This window comes from Neolamprologus multifasciatus, chromosome 5 (assembly GCF_963576455.1).
Source record: "Neolamprologus multifasciatus chromosome 5, fNeoMul1.2, whole genome shotgun sequence".
NCBI classification, from domain to species: domain Eukaryota; kingdom Metazoa; phylum Chordata; class Actinopteri; order Cichliformes; family Cichlidae; genus Neolamprologus; species Neolamprologus multifasciatus.
Window position 1 is genome coordinate 31309558 of NC_140443.1, and position 20580 is coordinate 31330137.

Sequence of the window (20580 nt, forward strand, 5' to 3'; positions counted from 1 at the left end):
CAACAACCCCAGAATCTCATTAGAGCATCTGCAGATAACTCCTACAGCTGATCTTGGTGGTGATTCATCTACAATCACAAAGATATTTTTTACAGAGGTGAACCACATGAGAGGTGCGCTTGAAAAAAAGAAAACACAGAAAAGAAACTGAGAAAAAAACCAGATTTGAAGTTTTCGGGGGTGAAAACAGCGGTGCATGCAAGAAAATCGTCAGACACATCGCAACTGGTAGGAAGGCACCTACAAGTTACTGCTGTGAACTGGGGCAGAGTTACGAGCTTCTGAAGCCAAGGGTGTGTTTTATTTTTCATATATCACATCTATTGATGTTTTTGACAAAGCAGTAGGTGCGATCAAAACGTTTTAGGATCATCTTCATAAAAATCAAGAACCTAGACTGAAATATATCGGCCCGGTCTCACAGTCAGGGTCACCTTCATGGGCACGTCCAGACGAATTCCAGCACCGCTGCTATTTTTAGGTCTTTTCCTGGAAGACCCGTTTTACTACCACAAACTCCAAACTTGTACAGAGAGGGAATATAAGGTGTGTGCTTAAAACCCACTCGAATTTCATGTGGAGTTCATGGAAGCGCTGGTCTCCAGTTACGCAGTTTTCAGTTTCCAAGCCTGAAGGCAGCACCATCACGTGAGGATGGAGACCAGGAGAATATTTGCGTGTATGTGTTGTATGAAATCATCCCTCAGGCCAAGACTATCAAGCGGATTTCTGCTGTAATGTCCTGAAGCATTTAAGGAAGAACATTAAACAACAAATTGCACTGGGGTGCGCGTCATCTCAGGCAGTGTGTGAGTGCATTGGTGTTTCTTGGCCACACCACTGCTACGTTCGCTCTCCTCCTGCTGGACTTGCTTGATTTGCCTCCCTGCAACTTTGTCTGCTTCTTGAAGATAAAATGAAGCTGGAGGATTCTGAGGCAACGGAGGCGACACAGTGCAGAGGAACAAGTTAACAAGGAAGACGCTGGCTTTCCGCAGGCACATCTAAAGATAGCACCAGCACTGAAAACGATGATCTTTAATGGCAGACTGGCCAATATTTACGTTTGGTATGGTTAATGACTTTTAGGCATTTCTCACATTTAAAAATGTGTTCAAAGAGCCAACATATGTTTTTGTCCTTTCTCAAGAAATTCCAATCAACTCGATATTGCCACTCTTCAGAGTTTGTGGAGTGCTTTGTTCCCGTCACGTGAACAAACTAAGATCTGCTGACATTTGCTCAAACTTGCATGAAAAGTTTTTTTTTAATGCCCAGTAAGTAAAAAACTGAATAATCACTAGATCAGTAAGTAATGTAATGAAATCTGATTACTGACTTAAGGAAAAGCAATGTCGTGCATTTGCTGTAACATAAGCACTGCAACGTTGTAACCCCGAACACTGAATGCGAACAGTATCGTAAAAAGGACACAGAACAGCCAGAAAATAGATAACTTTAACAATTTTATTTGTGAAAAACTACAAGCAAAATTCATAAATAGACATTTCTATTTGAAGCAGAGGAAAATGATCGGGTTAGCCTATAAGCGCAAAGTCGTGCACATGCCAGAAACATGTATTAGTTCAACATTATAAGCTAGACAAGGAGCTGTGATCTGCTGAAAATGCTGAGTACATTTCCACACCAGGAACATAATGTGACCATTTCACAAGGGAAAACAATGACACATCAGCTATAAGTTTTTAAAAAAAAAAAGAAAGAAAAGAAAGAAAAGAAAAGAAGAAAGATAAAACTAAAACTGGATTAAACAAAGAATGGATTATTGTTCTCTCCCTACTTTTTTTTTTTAATTTTTCTTTTAAACAGAGCAATAACTTTAAAAGCATTGTACAAGACATCGTTATAGGAAGAAATGAGTTTGTATAATACACGTAATTGGAATTCACGGTTAAGATTATACAGTCAGTAAACAAGCATTCTATATTTGGGTCTGACAAACAAAGCTAAAAAATGTAACCATCTTTACACAGTAAATTAAGGTTACTGGTCGCACACAAGAACAGAACTGCTTGCGCGGGAAGGAAACAGGAAACAAAAAAAAGACTTCAGCTCCAATGCCAGTATTCATAGTGTTTGCTTTTGCACCTTTTTAAAATTCTATATACAAGCAATAATTCATATACTCAGCAAATGGCCCATTTGTCAATAATTTAACCACGAATCCTTTCTGTTGGGAGTACTCAGTCAAAGTGAATGTGGTTGCAGATAAGGCAGGTGAAAAGATGGCTTTTTAGGCCCATTTCTAACCGATTGCATTACAAAGCAGGGTTTCATTCTCTGTAAAAATTGGACAAAGCATTTCCCCTCTGACCAGCAGTCCCACTTTTTTTTTTAAAGTTCTATTCACATTGCTTTTCCTCACTTTGAACACTGATTCCATATTTGTATGCAATAAAGTACATAATTACATATTAACCATCGCTCAGAAGCAGAAAAAAATAAACACATCTCCTGGACTGACAACACACATGATTATCATCCCTACGTGTGACTCTGGAAAGCGTTTGAGTGTACACAGACCAAATCCTGCCCCTCACTTCCTAGGAGGGTGTTTTTAGTTTTGGGGTGGAGGGGGGGTAAAGGAGGGGACGGTTACCTCTCGTAACCTGGCTTTTAGTTGCTCTGGGAGCGGCTCAGTTTGTGAGCTGGGGCCTCCGTTAGGGGAGCTGCATGTACAATGGTAGTCCAGCAGAGCGAAGAGGGGCTCGCTAAGGCCAAAGTCTTAAGACCCAGAGCTCTTTCCACGCCCACACTGCTTCTCACTGTGTGCACGACGAGGCAACATCCACCACTGCGTGTGGAGCTGTGGTTTTCCCTCGACTCCGCTCACAGCATGATGACCTCTGCCCCAATTTAGCCACGCACAAAGATGAGTGGACAATAAGAACACCATTTACATGGATTATATTAGTCTTTATTTAAACTGTTATTCATCTCACACATTAGATAATTGCATTTCAAATTGTTATTCATCTGTCTATGTATCATGTCATTATGAAATTCCTTTGGTCCTTCAATAAATAAAACTAAGATATCATATACACATTTATTCTTTATACAATTTCATACAGTTAAAAGGAAATTATGTTGGTCTAGTATCAGCTAAGGTGAACGTGAATTAAAACCCTTAAATAAGCCTTGCTGCATTAAAATTGAAAGAACAATTGTCTTCTATTTAACTACTGCAATATTGTTTTGCCTTCAATGAGAGGAGTCTTAAATTAATACAAATAAAAACAAGTCAATTGAATTGTCAATCTTTGTAAATTGTTCTCGTCTCTGCACTCTGTTTTCTGGGTGGACTTCAGGACCACATAAAAAGAAAAGAAAGAAGGTGGAGGAGGAAAAAGAAAAGAAAATCGACTCACAACAGCTTGACACAACAGGTCTATTTTTACAGTTCGATATGGTTTTACCAAGTGGAACTGCTTTTAACCATCATTCAGTCACAACAGAAAATGCTCTGGCTCCTCACCAGCTGAGAGGACAGCTCTGCCTTCAGCCAGAAAACTCAATATTTAAGTACCAAATGCAGAAAAATATTGACAGCTTTTAGTGTTTTACACAACAGCCTACACTGTACAGTTAAAGACATAAGATACTGTATAAGAGATCTGCTATAGCATACTAAATCATAGACAATCTAGTTGAAAAAGTCAGGTGTCTGAACTTTAGGTGACCTTCTTCTGATGCACAATGACCTGTACAGAAAAGGTAGATGGACCTGGAGGTCCCGACAGTGTTCAGCGAGACAGTGTTGTTGAGAAAAGTGAATGAGAATTTGATTCATCAGCACTTTGTCACATTGAGCGAATGGGCAATCCCAGATCTGCAAAACCGCTTCACAGTGTATCTAGCACCAGTGTGTGTATGTGTGTGAGTGTATATGTGTGTTGTATCTGACGTGTGTGCGTGTGTTGTCCTATTGTTTTCAGACTGTAGTAAAAACACTGAAGGAACGATCGATCTGCAGAGCTACACAGCAAAGCTTCAACATAAAAAGGAGAATATCAAAGTATACAGGTGCAACAGGTAATAAATAAAGGTAATAATAGTTTTAAAGTTATTAAAAAAAGTGGTGGTTATTGTGCCCAGCGGAGAATTCTTCTTTACAAAAACAAAACAAACAAACAAAAAAGTTGAGTTGGCCTCACATCCACGTACAAATATAAAACAATACATACAAGTGTCTGGATGCTACTGGGGAGGGGGTTGAGGGGAAGGAATGAGGGTGTTATTCCGTGTAGGCCACCTCTCCTCGCCTGTGCCACAGGTGTAACCACGAGGGATATTCGCCAAGCGGGGGCGCTTGTTTTCCGTAAAAGATGGCACCTCACTGTTCCTCTTAGCATCCAGGGGAAATCGTGGAATGAAGGCGGGTCGGCGATGGGAAAAGGTGAAATCCCTCCCCCTGTGGGATCCATAGTGTCCAGAAACATGGGAAAAGGGGGGAGCGGTGCAAGGGTGGGTCATAGGTGGTGGAGGATGGCAGCGGGACCTCAGAACGATTCGTCATGCCCCACAGAGAGATCCCCTTTTGGGGTGGAGGCGCGTGACGAGCCCTTGTCCATGCTCTCGGAGCCGGAGCTCTGGTGCTGCTGTTCGGAGCCCGCGCTGGATGTGACGGTGGATGAAGATGTGGAGGAGGAGCGGGTCTTCTCCTTAAAGTCTGTTATGATCACCGTGACGTTCCCTACGGTGATAGCCAACTGCTGGGCAGTACTCCGGTCAATGTTCTTCAGTTTGGGCCTGAGGAGAAGAGAAGGAGAAAAACTAAATATTAGTAGTCACGATTGCCAACTACAACATGTGCATCTTAGCAACAACAATGGGAGGCTTCCAGCACTGTGGGGGTGGTTACACTAAATTGCTCAATTCATCGGGTGACACATGCACAGTCAGAACAAGTGCATCAAAAGTAAGAGTGGGCGTTTAGTGTAAAAGATCATTTGTGAATCAGCTGAGCTTTCCCACTAACCTTGTGCTAGATGAGTTTCTCTGACCAGAATTACTGCATAGTCATACAAGTTAAACCACGTGCTCTGTGAAACACATGCAGAGCAGGAGAGTGGGCTACGCACCTGGAAATGTGAGAGTTCTTGTTGGTCTTGGTTGCTGATTTGCCAGACTGTATGCTGTGTTTGTCACTGGGTGAACTCTGATGGCTGTCAGATTTGGGTCTGGAGGAAAACAAACGCACACAAGTGAGGATTGATATCAGCACCACTGCAGGCATGCAGAAACATGCGCTGTGATTCGTACGCTGACCTGGTCTTTTTGCTGCTGGGCTTCTTCGTCAGAGCTGGGCTGATGTCCTTCTCTCTGTCGGGTTTGTCTTTGATTGGCTGCTCCTTGTCGCTCTTTTCCTTCTCAGGAGTGTCTCCCTCTGGCCTCACTCTCTCTGGACGTTCGACCTGTGGGCGTCCTTCTCCGTTGGCTCGCTCTCCTTCACCCTCCGGGCGCTCCTTTTCTATGCGCTCGCTCCTCTCTCTCCGCTCCTTCTTGGGTGGAGGAGGCATTGGGTATTGCTGAGCCACCTGCTGGGCAACCAGCTGGGAGTTGATCCGGGGTTTCCTGTGGAGGAGATCCAAGGCACAAACATGGATTAGCCTTGTAGTAAAGCTGTGAACTGACTTTGGCCACAGACCAACGTGGTCATGCTACAGTCGGGGGTGGTGGGGTGGGGGGCTGCTGCACAGGCAGGTTTGTGCAGCCGCTTGCTGGCGGAGCAGCTCTATTTTAGGACTAATCTCATTAGCTCACGGTCGTAATAAAATGAATGCACAGGATCACAAGGTGGGACATTTGCAACACGTCACTTAGGTCCTCTAATCTGATTACTGTAGGGTTGGCCCAATTTGTCACAGATTGAGAATCAGCTGGACGTGGTATTGCTGCTCCCTCTCAGTGAGCTCACCAGCAACCACAGAGCCCTTTTTTTAATACTCATTTGAAAACACAAATAATCACAAACCGCAATCTGACTGAGCATTCTTATTCAGCAGAGACAATAAACACAAGGAAGATAAATGTCACAAGCAACTTCTAATTACCCAGAGAGGGAGGTTCACATAAAACAATTTGTTTCTGAAAACATCTTTTCTGTGGTCTCTCGCCACAGAACTGCTGAATAGGGAAGTTGTGAGGTAACCCAAAGTCGGAGGGACTGAGCCAAAACACACACCTGCTGCATGATGAACATCAGCTAACAGCATCTGGGGGAGGAGGAGGGGGGGCACTCGGGGGAGAGGGAAAGATGGCTGTAGTCTTCCAGAGACTCAGCAGAGACCAAACCGCAGCCAGCAACATGGATAATCACAAGCCAGCACTGGGCAGGCGTGGTGAGGAGTAAACCACAAGTACGATCACACACACAAACATGCACTCGAAAAGCTTAGCGTGCAAACAAACAGCCGGGCACAGCTTAATGGCTGCTCAGGGGCCCTTTCAACAGGAACAAGTTCTACTAGATGTGTATACCCAACCTTTCCAAAAACCATTTCTAATCTTGGCAGGAAGTTTCCTTCTTTCTTTCTTTCTTTTTTTTTGCAACAATACTCCAGCAGAGCAGAAGGCAGCCCTCATCCCTTGACCTCTGACTGCTTTAGTAAACCTGTGGCCAAGGAGTGAGGCTTGAAAGTTGTAGAAACTCTGCTGGTCCAAGCATCAGTCCAGACAAACAAGGGTTACTGCCGGAAAATGAAGCTGTAGCGTGTCAGACTGTTTTAAGTGCCTTGCTGTAGAGAGTGGTTTTCAGACAGCAGCTTAAGTGGCAGGACTCAGTGTTTCAATTTAGCAACATCATATTGCCACTCCTGTTACTCTTGTTTCTGCACTTAAATCCTCGCACATCTTTCACAATTGAATCTCCGCTCTCAAAGTCTCCCAACCTTTTAGTGGCCCGCTGCTTATAAACTCAGAGCTGTGTCCATCTTTTCTGTTTTTTTCTGCTGATTCGCTCCCAATACTCAACTGCTCCATCAAGCTCGTTTATTCTCCTCCTGCTGTGAACTATTACAGAGTGAGAAGGAGAGGGTGGGGACCCGCAGCTGATCAGAAGACAATCAATTGGGGTATAATAGAGCATCATGTTGTAATGCTTGCACTACATTCCAATCAATACAGCAGCTGTGCTGAATGCTGATGAGCCCTGGGCTGTTGATCCAGGATCCATTAGCTGCTGTGGTTCTCTGGAGCCCGTTTTCTTTCCCCTCCTACCTGCTGCCCCTGTGTGTGGCCTCGTTTTGGGAGTATTCTGTGGGTGAAAATTAAAGCTGGGAGAAATCTCATCTTTATAATTGCCAACCCTATCCTATTCCCATCAAAGAGATCCCAATTCCACTTTAATTTGGAGTAATTACTTCCTGTGCTGAGTATGAGAGGTCCTAATTGGAAAAGCCAAACTGAACTCAGCAAAGCTTTTAAATACAAAGTGATGAATTTAGTAACTACAGTAATGGACTTGTACCCTGACACTAGATGTTGTGTGTCACATCTCCAGGGAGATAAAGCGTAATGTTCGATGACATTAACATAAATTCCTGACATAGGATTTTCCTTGTCCTCGATGAAATAACGTGGTTCTCTCTATGGGAATTCAACAGATCTCTGGAATGCCTCATTCAGTATCATCATCGTGCTGGAAATGTGCACAGCTAACAAAATATGAGAACGTATTCGAGGTTTTCACTCAACCACATAAAAAAGAAAACAAATAATAAATCTACTTCTTTAATCCACCGCCACGAGTAAACAGACAGGATCCAACAGGACCAGATATCATTCTTTGTGGCAGCCAGTGCTGTGAGTCAAGGAGGTGGTGAATGAGTGAGTGACTGATAAGCCCATTGCAGAATTGATGCCCTGGTCAGAGCTTGAGATTTGTGTCGACAGCACTGGTGGCAGCAGAAGCCGTCCTGCTGGTTAGCCGGTGATTCAGTGCCAGCTGTAAGTCAGCCATGAGCTGTTGCTGGCATGACAGAGCCACTGCTCTCTTTACCCCATTATTTATTCACTAACCATACATCGTGACTTTGCACACTGCTGCTCTGTGGCTCATTAACACGGCGTTCTGCATGACACTACAGTGTGTGCTACTGGATTTCATGAAATAATAGAGGCCCTGAAAAAGTCTCCTGCTTAAAAACCATTACGGTTCATTACTGAATTATTCCACATTGTTGAACATGGGAGTGTACTAATTAAACTACAACACCGCTAAAATTACTTTTACAAGTGAATATCCAAATCAAATAAGAAGCATCTATATAGCACAAAGGAAAATGGATACTGGGAGTAGGACCAAAAGTAAACCCCAGGGTCCAATTGCAGAAATTGCTCCAACCTCCCACTGCTGCCAATATATTCCTGGTAAAGTGTGTGTGTGCGCGCGTGTGTGTGTGCGTGTGTGTGTGTGCGTAGGTGTCAAGTGTGTAAAGCCTGCTGTTGAATCATTTCCCACTGTGAGGGCTTACAGCATATTACCTCCCCTTCACACAACAATAGGCTGTGATTGACAGCTCCTCCCATGCTTGCCTCCAAATTCCACAGACCGAGGGGGAGGGAGGAATGGGGAGCCTCCCTCTACGGGATGCCCTGAAATAACTATCATCATGCTTAAAAGCTCCTAATTCAGTCAGACTGACACCCATAGTTAGACTGCTCCACTCAGCCTGAACTGTCACAGCGGCAGCCACACCTCTGCTCAGCTGGTGCTCTCACTGGTCAGGAGCAGCCGATACTTGCCAGCCAGGAGCAAAAGCTGAGGCTGCTATTTCAGAGGCAACTCTTTCTACAGAAACTAAAAACAATGAGCCTGAGCACTTCACAGAGAGAGACTAATGAAGAGAGGGAATGAGCGATGGAGAGTGCGATATACAGACAGACACAGAGAGTGAGAGAGAGAAGGAGGAAAGCCCTCATTAACACAGCTCTTTTATTTGAAGTGCTGTGGAGGACAAGCAATTATTTCCTGCCAAACTGAGTGAAAGCAGCGGCAGACAGCTGAGCGAAGAGGAGAGAGAGAGACAACTAAGAGACAACAGAGTTCTTTGGCCAAGGCCAGCCCGCTAAAGAGCGCAGACTATTAAACGTCACCCACTCCCTCATTCAGATATCAGCGCAGCAACAATGGGGGCTTCCTTTCCTTCAGTGATCTACAAAGTTGTTCTGCAACTTGAATCCTGCATACAATCATGGCCAAACTGAGTTTCTTCACTCACAGCTGAAAGACTAGAGAGCCTCAGCCTGGAGCACATGTTTCAAATCCTGCATCTGAGAATGTCACGGGCTTTTAACATCTCGATCAATGGAAATCACACCTTATTTTTAAGTAATCGATTGTCCCACTCTGTTAACCTCGTTATTCTAAATGATGCACAAACACAATTAAGAGGCTGATATTTGCTACACGTTAAATCATATTATTCTAGTTATTTTATACATAAATGATAATAGACCCAGAACCAACCAGATGTCAAATGCACATCTTTATGTGCTTTTATAAAAATAAAAACTACATCAACTGGTTATCCCAGCACTATAACCACAGAGTAATAACCAACAGGCTTCACGTTCTGAGCAACAAATTCCAATAATCATCCTGTGACATCACCTTCACGTTTTGATGGGAGAGGAGGCTTCGAATTAGTATGAGGATAGCTGCTGCAGCCAACGCATATTCAAATATGCAAATTACAGGATGTTCACACTCAAAGTAGATGAGTTAGTATACAGGTTTCTGATGATATGACTGTAGTATGCAAATTGCTTGCAAAGTTTTATTCATTAGTTTATTTATTTTTTTGGACAACCCCTTTTAACAAAATGCAGCCACACTGACAGAAAAAAAAAAAATCTTGTGCTCCTCCCAAAAGGAAAAGTAACACATTCATCCTGCAAGGCTCCATCCATTTTCTTCTTGTGAAAATGAGAAGGACAACTGTCTGACTAATAACAGCTTATGACAGCATACTGCCAAGTAATCAACCCCAAGACCTGGAAATTATAGCCCTACTGATGCTCTACATGCACACATATTTCCCAGCAGTTCCTTTATGCTTGGATCTTTCTGTAGCCTCAGTGTTTGCCACCCCTGACTAGAGTCAGCACAGGCCAAGAGGTGACAGTGCTGCCATGAATGTGGTTACTATAGGGTGGTGATTTGTCTGCACAGTTTCTCAGTCTGTTGTTTAATGCTCGTCAGTCTCTGTAGACTTTCTATGACAAGCAGTTCATGGGACCTGCCTACTAAACTGCTAATAAGATTTTCTCTGAAATGATGCATAAAGTGGTATCTTCATGTCTAAGGTGATAAGGTGAATAAAAGTCATAATTCCTGTGGACTGCATGTTATTCATCTATAGCACATCCCACCATTATATTTAAGGAAAGTCAAAGCAAATTCAAACATAAAATCTATCAGCAAGATTTTTTTATTTTAATGAACTGTCACTTTGTTTGGCTGGAAAGAATTTACTTTAACTAGCAAATAATTCCTTCAGGCAAAAAAGAAAAAAAATATTTACAAAAATGTGTAATAAATAAGTAAAAGTACAAGGCGACAGCTTCAGATTTCAGAACAAAACCCAAAGACGTTCAATGCTTAGCACTTATTAAAGTCACTTCATGCTTTATAGCGTTCTTGTTCCGCACAGCTGCCCCCATTGAGCACTGCATGGTACCACATGAACCAGAGCCCAACCTGCTACAGGTTAACACGGGAACTGCAACTCACAGCAAATCTTTCAGAGGTTCTGAAGCAGTGAAGTTTTCAGTAACCAGACGGAGACCGACTGAAGAGGCAGCTGACTAAACACTGATGAGAAAATCTATGCAATCACTAAAAATGGCATTTTCAGTCTAAATAATCACAAGATCTGTCACCAATTGCAAAATATGTAGTTTCCTTAGTTGCTCCAACTGTTGGATCACACATCCCTGGAAGGCTATTCCAGTTAAGTTTCACAAAGAACGTGACTTTTGACCTTACAGATTTATCAAAAACATGACATTAGTATCATTTATCAGCAGAAACTGGAAGAAAGTGGGCGGCGCCTCCCTGCCTGCGAGTACAAGTGAACCTTGGTGCCAAGAACACCTCTCTCAAGGCGTTTCTGAGATATTGCATTGACAAGAATGATCAGCAACCTGAAAAATAATGCCTTCAGCTCACGACACTCTTGCATAAATATGTGAAAGTGGGACACTGAATATAATTTGATGCCTTTTAATATAGCTGCATAGCCCACCATGGTAAAGAATGTGTGAGAAACACTGGCCTTAACTGACCCAAATCCAGTATGTACCTTATTTAGTGTGAATTTAAATTGAGAAATTACATATACAAATTCCACTGAAGTGCAGAGCTTAGGCTCCCAGTGATGAAATTTTGCACCTGAAGAGACTGGAGCAGTGCTGTCACCTCCAGCCATCCATGGGTAAAGTAATGTGTGTAAGTGAGTGTGCTGCAGAGGCCGAAGCACCTCAAGAAGAGCCTGGGGCTATGGCACTTCTCAAATCATTCTCACTGCCCACCACAAGCATTAAGCATTCAGCCCTTCATCTGCTCCTTCCACTCAGGATTTTGAGGGCTTAATGTTCGAATCACTTCTTGTCTCCACCACAAACATCTTAAGGGAAAGCAAGCAGCCAGAAATAGTATTTTTGTTTGTTTGTGTGAGTCTGTCTGTGTGTGTGTGTGTGTGTGTGTGTGTGTGTGTGTGTGTGTGTGTGTGTGTGTGTGTTTTTTATTCAGTTTACTTAAAACTACTTTTCAGTTCAACTACTTTTTTCACACTTTGTGTTAGCACAAAGCATAACTAGTTTTGTTTGATTATATTAGAAAAATAAACACAGAAGACAATAAAAAGGGAGGAATAAAATGTTCCTGGAGAACACTGTGATAACTGTTAATAACATGAACACACAGACAACTGCCCAACATTATTTAGCTAGCGTAATGATATTTTACAGCTACAATCTGAAATTACACGAAGAGCAGTAGATATGAAATGTTAATTATTGATAGCTAAGCTGGAACATATAGACTTTGCAAACAAATTCTACACAACCCATTAATCTAAATTTTAAAAGCCTCTGATTCACAACTAGGAGATAAATTAGTACACAAGTCCAATTAGACATGCATTAAGAATAAGGCTAACTGTTTTTGGCAAAAAAAAACCCATAAATGCTATTATATAGCACAACTTTTCATAAACTTAAAATTCAGGCAGTTACTGATGTTTAAACAATTCTCTAAATATAATTAAAATGAAAAGTAAATGAACGGATTATGGTTGCAGAGAGATTTAGGCCTGGATTAGCAGGTCTTTTTGACAGTAAAGAGCATCTCCTAAGGGCAACTGCCTATCCCACCCAATCTGCTTCTGTTATGGGGAGTCTTGAGGGTAAAGACAGGAATGACGAATCCCAGGCTACAAAAGGCTTGTGTTCCTCAGGAGACCTGCACTGTAGCCATGGGGCAAGAGAAAGAGATGAGCCAGCAGCCAACTGCCGCGCACCGCTTAAACTGGACTGCATGAGAGACCCTGAGCGATCCAGACACAAAGGCAGCTGCAGGCAGCTACAAATCCTTCCTCGGGTTCAGCTACGAAACCCTGAGAGTTTTACTTCCTCTAGACTCATCTTGTTAACTGAAGGATCTCTGTCAGTCAGCCTGACTCAAGCTGTAAATAGAGTACGTTTAGGCTTTTAAGTAGGGGGCCAAAGTACACCTCTGTGAAGGAAAGGCATGCACTTGATTTATAACAAGGAAAGAAACAAAAGAGCTTTGCAGAAAAAGAAAATCTGTTACTTGGAAAATCAGAGTAACAGATCAGCGTTTTTTTTCTTGTTTCTTTTAAAATTTAAATTTAATCTATAGCTTAAATTAAAATCAGATTTATCACCTTACTGAAAACTTTAAAAGTGTGAATATTTGCTGTTTCCTATGTATACACACACATATATGTGTGTACACACAGTGAAACAAAGAATGCTTTTATTGTGGGTCTGGTCTCAGTTTCAGAACCACAGACATTACCCCCCTAGTTTCTATGAATTAAAAAAATAATCTACTCATGGTCCTCTGTGGATTTCCCACTGTGTTTCTATCAAATTTTATTAGGTGTTCTATATAGACATTGGGTTCCTTGAAAGCACTGATACCTTTATCCTCATACAACAATAGAACAACAAGAAAGGACATTCTGAGAAGAATTCACTGAAATCACTCCAAGATGTCTCAACCTTTCTCCAACAACTAAGTGTTTTGCACCATGCTGACTGCTGTGGGCATGCATTTCTGCTTCTCCCAACAGCCCAAAGATAGTCTGTCTGTATACCTTTATGTGTGTTTTAAAAGATGGTATAATGGACAAATTTAAAGCAGAGAAGTCTAATATGTGCAAATAATGCTTTATCTTCACTTTAACTAGCCTTTCCATGACTGACCTTTCAGGCTATGAACAGCGAGGCATCAAGCAGACTGACAGCAAGACATTGCAAAACCACTGAGCACATATGAGCTTCCTCCATCAGCAGCACTGTCACATTACCCTGTATCACTCATTTGTTTTTCTCCTCTCCACCACCTCTCAATCATTCCCTCTTTGCTCTTTTCCCCACTTGCTCGTCACTTTCTCCTCGTCCATCATCCCCCTCCCATCCTCTATAAATCCTGCAACCTTTAACTACGTCTCTTCCTCACCTCACTTCACCTCTCTTCTGTTGCTTTGCCACGACTGTGAACAAGTTACCCGTCAACTGGATCACTGTATCATTACTGCTCTCCTATCATATTCTTACCCATTCACTTTAGAGAAAACACAGCCTGGTTTGGAATTTCCTGAGAAAAAAAAATCACTGCGCTGCCAAAGGGGACACAACACCTTCACAGCAGGCTTGTGTTCTCCTTGTGTTCTACAAAGGGAACAACAGTTATCAAGCAAACAAAAACAAGATGTGAGGGAAACCCGACATCAAGAGGGCAAAGGTTGTGCCAAGCACGGCAGCCAGGACTCTTTCTGCAGGATTTATTATGCACCTGTGGCTTGGCAAGACCAAACAATCAACAAGATCAAACCACTAGTAAGGTAGTCGATTCCTAATTCGCTCTCAAACTCATAAAATTTTGCTGTTCTCTTCCCATGGATGAATAGTGGTGCTAGTGGAAATGGAATAGGCTGTCCAGTCTTTCCCTCCCTGGGTAATGATGCGCTTCACTCTACTTTATCCCCCGGAGACTCTTGGCTCAGTGAGCACATCCCCCTTACAGCCAAACCCCCTCTCTCTTAATACACACACATAAATGTCCAGACATAACGCTCTCCTTCTGTCCCTTTACTGGTCCGTTTCTCTCCTGTCCTCTCCTTCTCCTTACTTACACTTAACAACTCCCCCTCTCTTTGTCCTCACATGCTTTCATTCCTGTATTTTCAGAGGACTCCTCGTTCCCTCACTGTCACAGTCATTTGCGTGCGTCGTCTTTTTCCCGAATGGGAGGAGCCCCTGGATTCAACAGCTCTCTCAACATTTCTCCGTTTTGTCAGATTGCCAAATTGGCTATTGTATTTAATCACTCACACTGCCAAATCCCATGAAGTAATTAAGAACTTTTAAATCCGGCAATTAACATGTACAGATTAGGGCTACCCGCTCATGCTCAGGGCTTTGGTGCAGATGCTGATAATGCTGGATAAGCAAAAGCAGTTTCCTCTGAGTGGGGGCTGCAGTGGGGGCTTGTGCGAGGGAGTGCGGATATAAATTGAGCGCCCTCTTATGTAATTCCATTATTCCAGACAATCTGCCTTAATGTGACAGTGCGAAAATCCACGCTTTATAATAACCATTTCGTCATAGCATAAGACAGACAAAACACACACAGAGACACATGCAAACGCACTGACATAATTATACTATATGTGTATAACATATACATATACAAACAGCGATGGACTTTCCTCGTTTTTTTAACCCTATACTAAAGATTTAGAGGTAGATATCATTTATATTCCAGCCACTCTGAATCTCCTTAAGGACAATAACTGAGAACGTTTGACTTAAATGCAGCATGTTTGCAACAGTCATAAGACACAAGACGAGGTAACATGAAATGCAGCTGACTGGAGAGAATTGGCTTGTTTTCACTTAGAGACTCACTTGCAAATGTGGGGGGAAAAGTCGTATTTTTAGCTAAATCAAATGAAAAGAAAACATTAAGAGTGTTCAAAAGAGTTTATATTTTAGGCTAAATATCTGGCTACTAGACTCAAAGATATTTTTTTACTTGGAACGCATCACAAAGGATGAAATTTTTAATTACAGTGCTATACTTTCTTTACTTTCATGCTTTAACTTGTCCATCTGCAGTTGCTGCATTTTAACTAGACTTAACCCAAGTTGAATATTTTCTTTTAAAATGATTCATTAGAGTTTGAGAATTAACTTGTAAGACCTTTGAAAACTATTTTTAAAGATTCAGGTTCTGCCGCCTTGCTTGAGTCTACGCATCAAATAAGCTGCACATTTGCATTTAAGCTTCTTTAAACCAAAACGCAGTACTGCATTTTGCTTACGTGTCAGAGACACCCATTTATCCTGTTTTATACAAAGCAGAGATGAAAGCTGCTTGAAATGGTTGACTACAGAGTGGAGATAACAGCGCAGCAGTCAGAGACTGAGGTACCTCAAGACTTCCTGTGATCTCCACCATCAATCAACTTTAGAGGGCTCCTAATGGTTTCTCTCTAGGCCCCGGGGCTGCCAGAGGTACATACCAAACACAACCACAAAGCAAACTGATGCACAGCAACACAGTGTCACATTCACACAGTGATCAGGTTCAGATGCCAGAAACATTTAAATATGATAGCGGCCACCACAAGGGATGCTAATGCAAGACCTACTCCAATTACCAAAGGAGCGGGCACTGAATGCCGAGGCTGAACACCCGGGCTGTTTGGACTTGTAGATTAGCAGGAGGTCAGGTGCAAAAGCAGGGGTGCTTTTTGTTTAAGAGTCAAGAGTGGCAGAGGGTACATTTAGTACCTACTTGGGTATCATGTTTCAACACTGAGCTGAACTGGGTCAACAGGTTCGTTAGGCTGTACTCGACTGGGGAAGACGGGGCCTCTCCCTGCATGCTGATGCCACAGTCTTGCTCTTGTTAATGCACATTTTGTCTCCATTAGCATGAATCACAGGTGAATATCTCACAGCTAACTACGTTTCCTTTCGCTGTCAGGGGACAAAGTGTGATTCAGGTCACCATCTCCAAATCCGCAAGACCCATGTCACTTGTGTGTCTCCCATCAACACCAGACGGGTGTATAACGAAACATGATTGACACGGCCAGGATTTTTTGTATTAGCTGGTTCAACGAAACCGTAAAACCACATGTGCAATAACATGTATCACAACAGTGACTAATAACTTTGTTAACCCAGGCACTCTTCTTCACTGTCTGTGGGTGCTCACATTAATGGGGCTGTCTTATGCGTCATTTACTCGTCCACAGAAGTAACACAAAATGGATCAACTATGTGTATTTAACAGATTTATAATGAATAGCCGAATAGCAGAAAAAAATATTCATACGTAAATATATTTATATCTCCACTCAGTGCACTGTCAGTGCTGGATTTTAATTTGTGATTTGACAGCTGCACATTAGAGCTCTGACACTTTCAAACTGACACATTTAAACATCAGTGCATTCAGCTCTAACACGGTCTTATAGCTGAATGTTAAGAGATGTAGAAATCACTAAGGTTTGGGTTTTTTTTTGCCAGATCGTAGCTAAATAATTTCTAGTGATTTATAAATCCTGCTGATAAATAGCCTACAAACAAACTGATTCATTTCTAATCTGTGTTTTATGAGCTGTAATTCCTGCAGTGTAAAATGGACTTGGCAGCAAATTAAAAATCTACGTAAACACATATATTATCTCTGAATTTTACACTGAAACTCTGAATGTAACCTGCATTGGACCAGGTTGCATGCTCAGCATAAGTTGCTATGGTGATCTAAGCAGGCAAAAGGAGAAACACGTGCATGACACTGAAAACTCCCAACATCGATACTGCTTTGTAGTACAGCCCTCTGGTGTCTGGCTTCGTGCACACTGTGAGGATAGGATGCATCAAATTCAACAGAATGAATTATTCTGATACTGGATTCCCAGACCCCCCAGACTCAAAACGTAACTAGGAAATAGATACTTTGTTAGCTGGTTACTACCTGTTGTACCCAAACATATTCAATAACAGAGAATTTTGTGACTGACCAGATGTTGGTGGCCAGGACACAGAAAAAAAACTCTATATCGTGGAAGGAGTGAAAAGAACCAGCTTATGCACAATCACCCTGCGCAAAACAAGCTTTTTCAAACTTGCTTTAAAACACAATCATGTCACACTGACTGAATAAATCAATACCCAGCTTCGCTCATCTTGTAGCAAACACAAACTGGCGATCCAAATCAAACTTCAGCAGCGAGGAGCTCTAATTAGCAAACACGTGTGTCCTCATGCATAAACACACATCCAAAGTAGAGCCCCAGATAAAAGCAGCAAGACAAACATCCACACACAGCATTAAGTGTAAATCATTTAGCTGAGAGCATTTTGCTTCGTCCCGAGCTTTGCCGGAATACATCAAACAGTGAAGAAAAAGATGGCTAATTAGTACTCATTAGAATAAGAGGCAGCCCCACAACTACACAGCTGCATTAATCAAAGGTTAACTATTCAGATCAAACAGGAATGTGTGACAACCACACCGATGATGTCATGCGCTTTACCAAATAGAGAAAACTGGACTGTTGCCAAAGCTTGGTAAATGGGGATGGAACAGGAAGGCTGTGACACACTCGTCTCCGCTTCCTGCTTTCATACAGCGTGCTCAGCCTACATCATCAGCTGTGGTCTTAAACTACACGCTGCTGGGGAAAAAAAAGATCAGGGGGGAGGGGAGACTTACAATTAAGATCGGGCTCAATCGTTTGGATTCTCAGCAAACCAGTCTAGTGTTTTCTCCCCATATGTGCCAGGAGTGTTAGACTTATGGTAAACCACAGCTGTAAAGGTTAGAATGCGAGGGAACTTGTCAACCAACCCACAAATGACTCATCTGTCTCTCCATTACCACTATGCGACTGGTGACATTAGCACACAAACACAGGTCACGGTACACGCAACTTATCATCAAAAACATTCCCCAGAACAGAAAGAGTAGGCGTGAGTATACACAAAAACGAAAGGGAATCCCGTCAAGAGATTCAAGTTACACAATGATTTCATCTCAGTTTCCCATAAAACAATGCCTTCTGCTGACATCACAGATTTTATTCTGAGTTAAACTTAGGGGAAATGTCTGGAACACTGACACAAACCCCGTTACTATAAATGCTGACATTCATCTAGAGCAATATCTGAGAGCAGATTAAGGAGAAATAAAACAAGTTTGACTTCTGGTTAATAATTTACATGTTTTAGACTGATAAATATGATTTTCGAGACACAAGGCCATGCTTTGAAATCAGGGTGCCTTAAACTACTTGGCACAGGCAGTAAAAAAGTCTGTTTAGACTTTTGAAATTGCATAAATACATGTTTAGTTTGCATCCAAACGCCAATCATAAGCACAAAAATAAACTTCCCATCACTCTCAGGCTCAATAAATCCGACTGTGTGAGTGTTAAATGACAATCTGCAATCCTACAGGTAGGTGAAAGGCGCGCAGACATATACGCAATTCACCTTGTTTGACTCCATGGGGGGTTAACAAGGGGAAAAAAGCAAAAAAAACAGCTCCTTCGATGTTGTGGATGCATCGTAGCTGTACAGCTATCATCAAGGACGGTCCTTCTTCCCCACCCCACCCCCTTTGGCTAGTGAAGCACGCAGCCTACCTAGACGGATGCGTTAAAAAAAAAAAACGCGAAATACAATGTTTAGCACGCATAAGACGAGAAACTACAGATAATCCAGACAGCGGCGGGATGTGTTTGCAAAGACTGTCCATCAACAAGTCCCCATTCACTCACGGACAAATAGACTGTCGATCAAAGTTGTCATTCCCATAAATTGCGATGCAATGCTGCTGCAGCCAGGCAAGGCAAGGCAAGAGGAGGAGGAGGGGGAGACGAGACGCTCAGACGAGTGGGAGAGCGAGGGAGAACGAGAGCTACGTTACCTTGTGGATGTGCCCTTCCTCACATCGCAGATGCTGCATTTGAAAGCCTCGGCGGTGTTCCTGAAGGTACAGACGCTACAGTCCCAGTAGCCGTCATCAGCGGTTTGTTTGGCTTGTCTTTTTGGCCTTACAAACGACACAAATGTTAAGGTCAAGTTAGTTTCTGAAATACCACAGATATAATTCACGAATAAACAAGAAAGGGGATTGTGACAAACAGAGCGCGTTGTGTAATAAACGAGCTCCTCAGCAAAGCCCGGGGCATGGTGGTGTTGTCATTAATATTGGGTTCGAGTCCCGGCAGTTAGAGCTCCTTGGTTCGTAAATCTCCACAGCGGCGGAGCGAGCGACTATCCACAACGTCCGATTGAATCGCCAGCTAGGCTAGCGGGCAGGCAAGCATTGCTAAAAATTTCGGCATCGAAGCTTAGCATGTCGGCTAACAAAACCAATATCAAATAATGCCCATTTCGACATTGACCCTGCAAAAGGCTTCGTCGAGACGCAAGAGCGTTTCAGGGAATGCCAGGCGTATCCTCGGAAAAAATTCCCTTTGTCTGTTAACTGACTGGGCTGTAAAGCAGCGAGTAGCCGCCATAGTGACTGCACTATTCTAGCTAGCTGTGGCATACCAACTGAAAAAGGGAGAAACGATCCCCGTGTGAGAGAAACGCATCCAAATATCGAGCTCGAAACGCGCAAAACAAGTCAAAATCGACAGCGAGCGGTCGCATTACCTGGTAGGGCTCTTTTTGTCACCCATGGTGAAGAACAGTCCTCGAAAATAAGAAGAAAAAGGGCCTCCTTTAATTGTCAGTGAGTGTAGTATGGTCCTGGTAGAGCCGCTGTTGAAGCTGTTGGCAGACAGGCTCCACTCAGTGCTGGCTCGAGGCACGGCACAGCGACTGACTGCACTTCAGCACGTGACCAGCAAACAGCCAATCACATCTTCCATGGGTTTAAAAGTCTGGCTTGGATATTTAGTAGCTATTTTAATAACTACTACAGATATTTGACAGACCGCTCCTTTACCCACACACATACATATCTACAGATTGCAGTGTTGCAGCGCTGATTCAGCTTGCAACTGTTGTGATTAAACAAACATACACAGAACTTGTAAAGCGCATTAAAAGCGCTTCAGAAGTTAAATGAGGAAAGAAACAATACAGGGAAACAATAAAGAAACGGAAAGAAACGTTACACCGAAGCTATTCACAGAAAAAAAAAACATATATATATACGACATAGGTTTGCCAAATAGACAAATGTGTGTTTTTTCTTTTTTCTTTTCTTTAATCATGTCAACAATTTGATATTTGCTCCATTTCAATCAGTTTAGCTTACACCTTCAC

General features: G+C 42.5%; 1 protein-coding gene across 1 annotated transcript; it reads right to left on the bottom strand.

Annotated features, from left to right (window-relative positions):
• Nucleotides 1–1449: 1449 nt before the first annotated feature.
• rybpb (RING1 and YY1 binding protein b) lies at nt 1450–20150 on the bottom strand. Its single transcript, XM_085159949.1, has 5 exons — nt 19963–20150; nt 19226–19351; nt 5293–5598; nt 5106–5204; nt 1450–4773 (listed from the first exon to the last, which is right to left on the bottom strand). Exons 1-5 carry the CDS (start codon nt 19986–19988, stop codon nt 4524–4526), a joined length of 807 nt encoding a protein of 268 aa, XP_085016075.1. The 5' UTR covers nt 19989–20150; the 3' UTR covers nt 1450–4523.
• Nucleotides 20151–20580: the final 430 nt, after the last annotated feature.

Bases quoted from the DNA above. Each gene is read 5' to 3' on its own strand.
- rybpb (XM_085159949.1), bottom strand. From the start codon at position 19,988: ATGGGTGACAAAAAGAGCCCTACCAG. The intron at 5,205-5,292 runs GTCAGCGTACGA...GTTTTCCTCCAG, and splicing joins CCCAGCAGCAAAAAGACCAG to ACCCAAATCTGACAGCCATC. The intron at 4,774-5,105 runs GTGCGTAGCCCA...TCTTCTCCTCAG, and splicing joins AAGAACTCTCACATTTCCAG to GCCCAAACTGAAGAACATTG.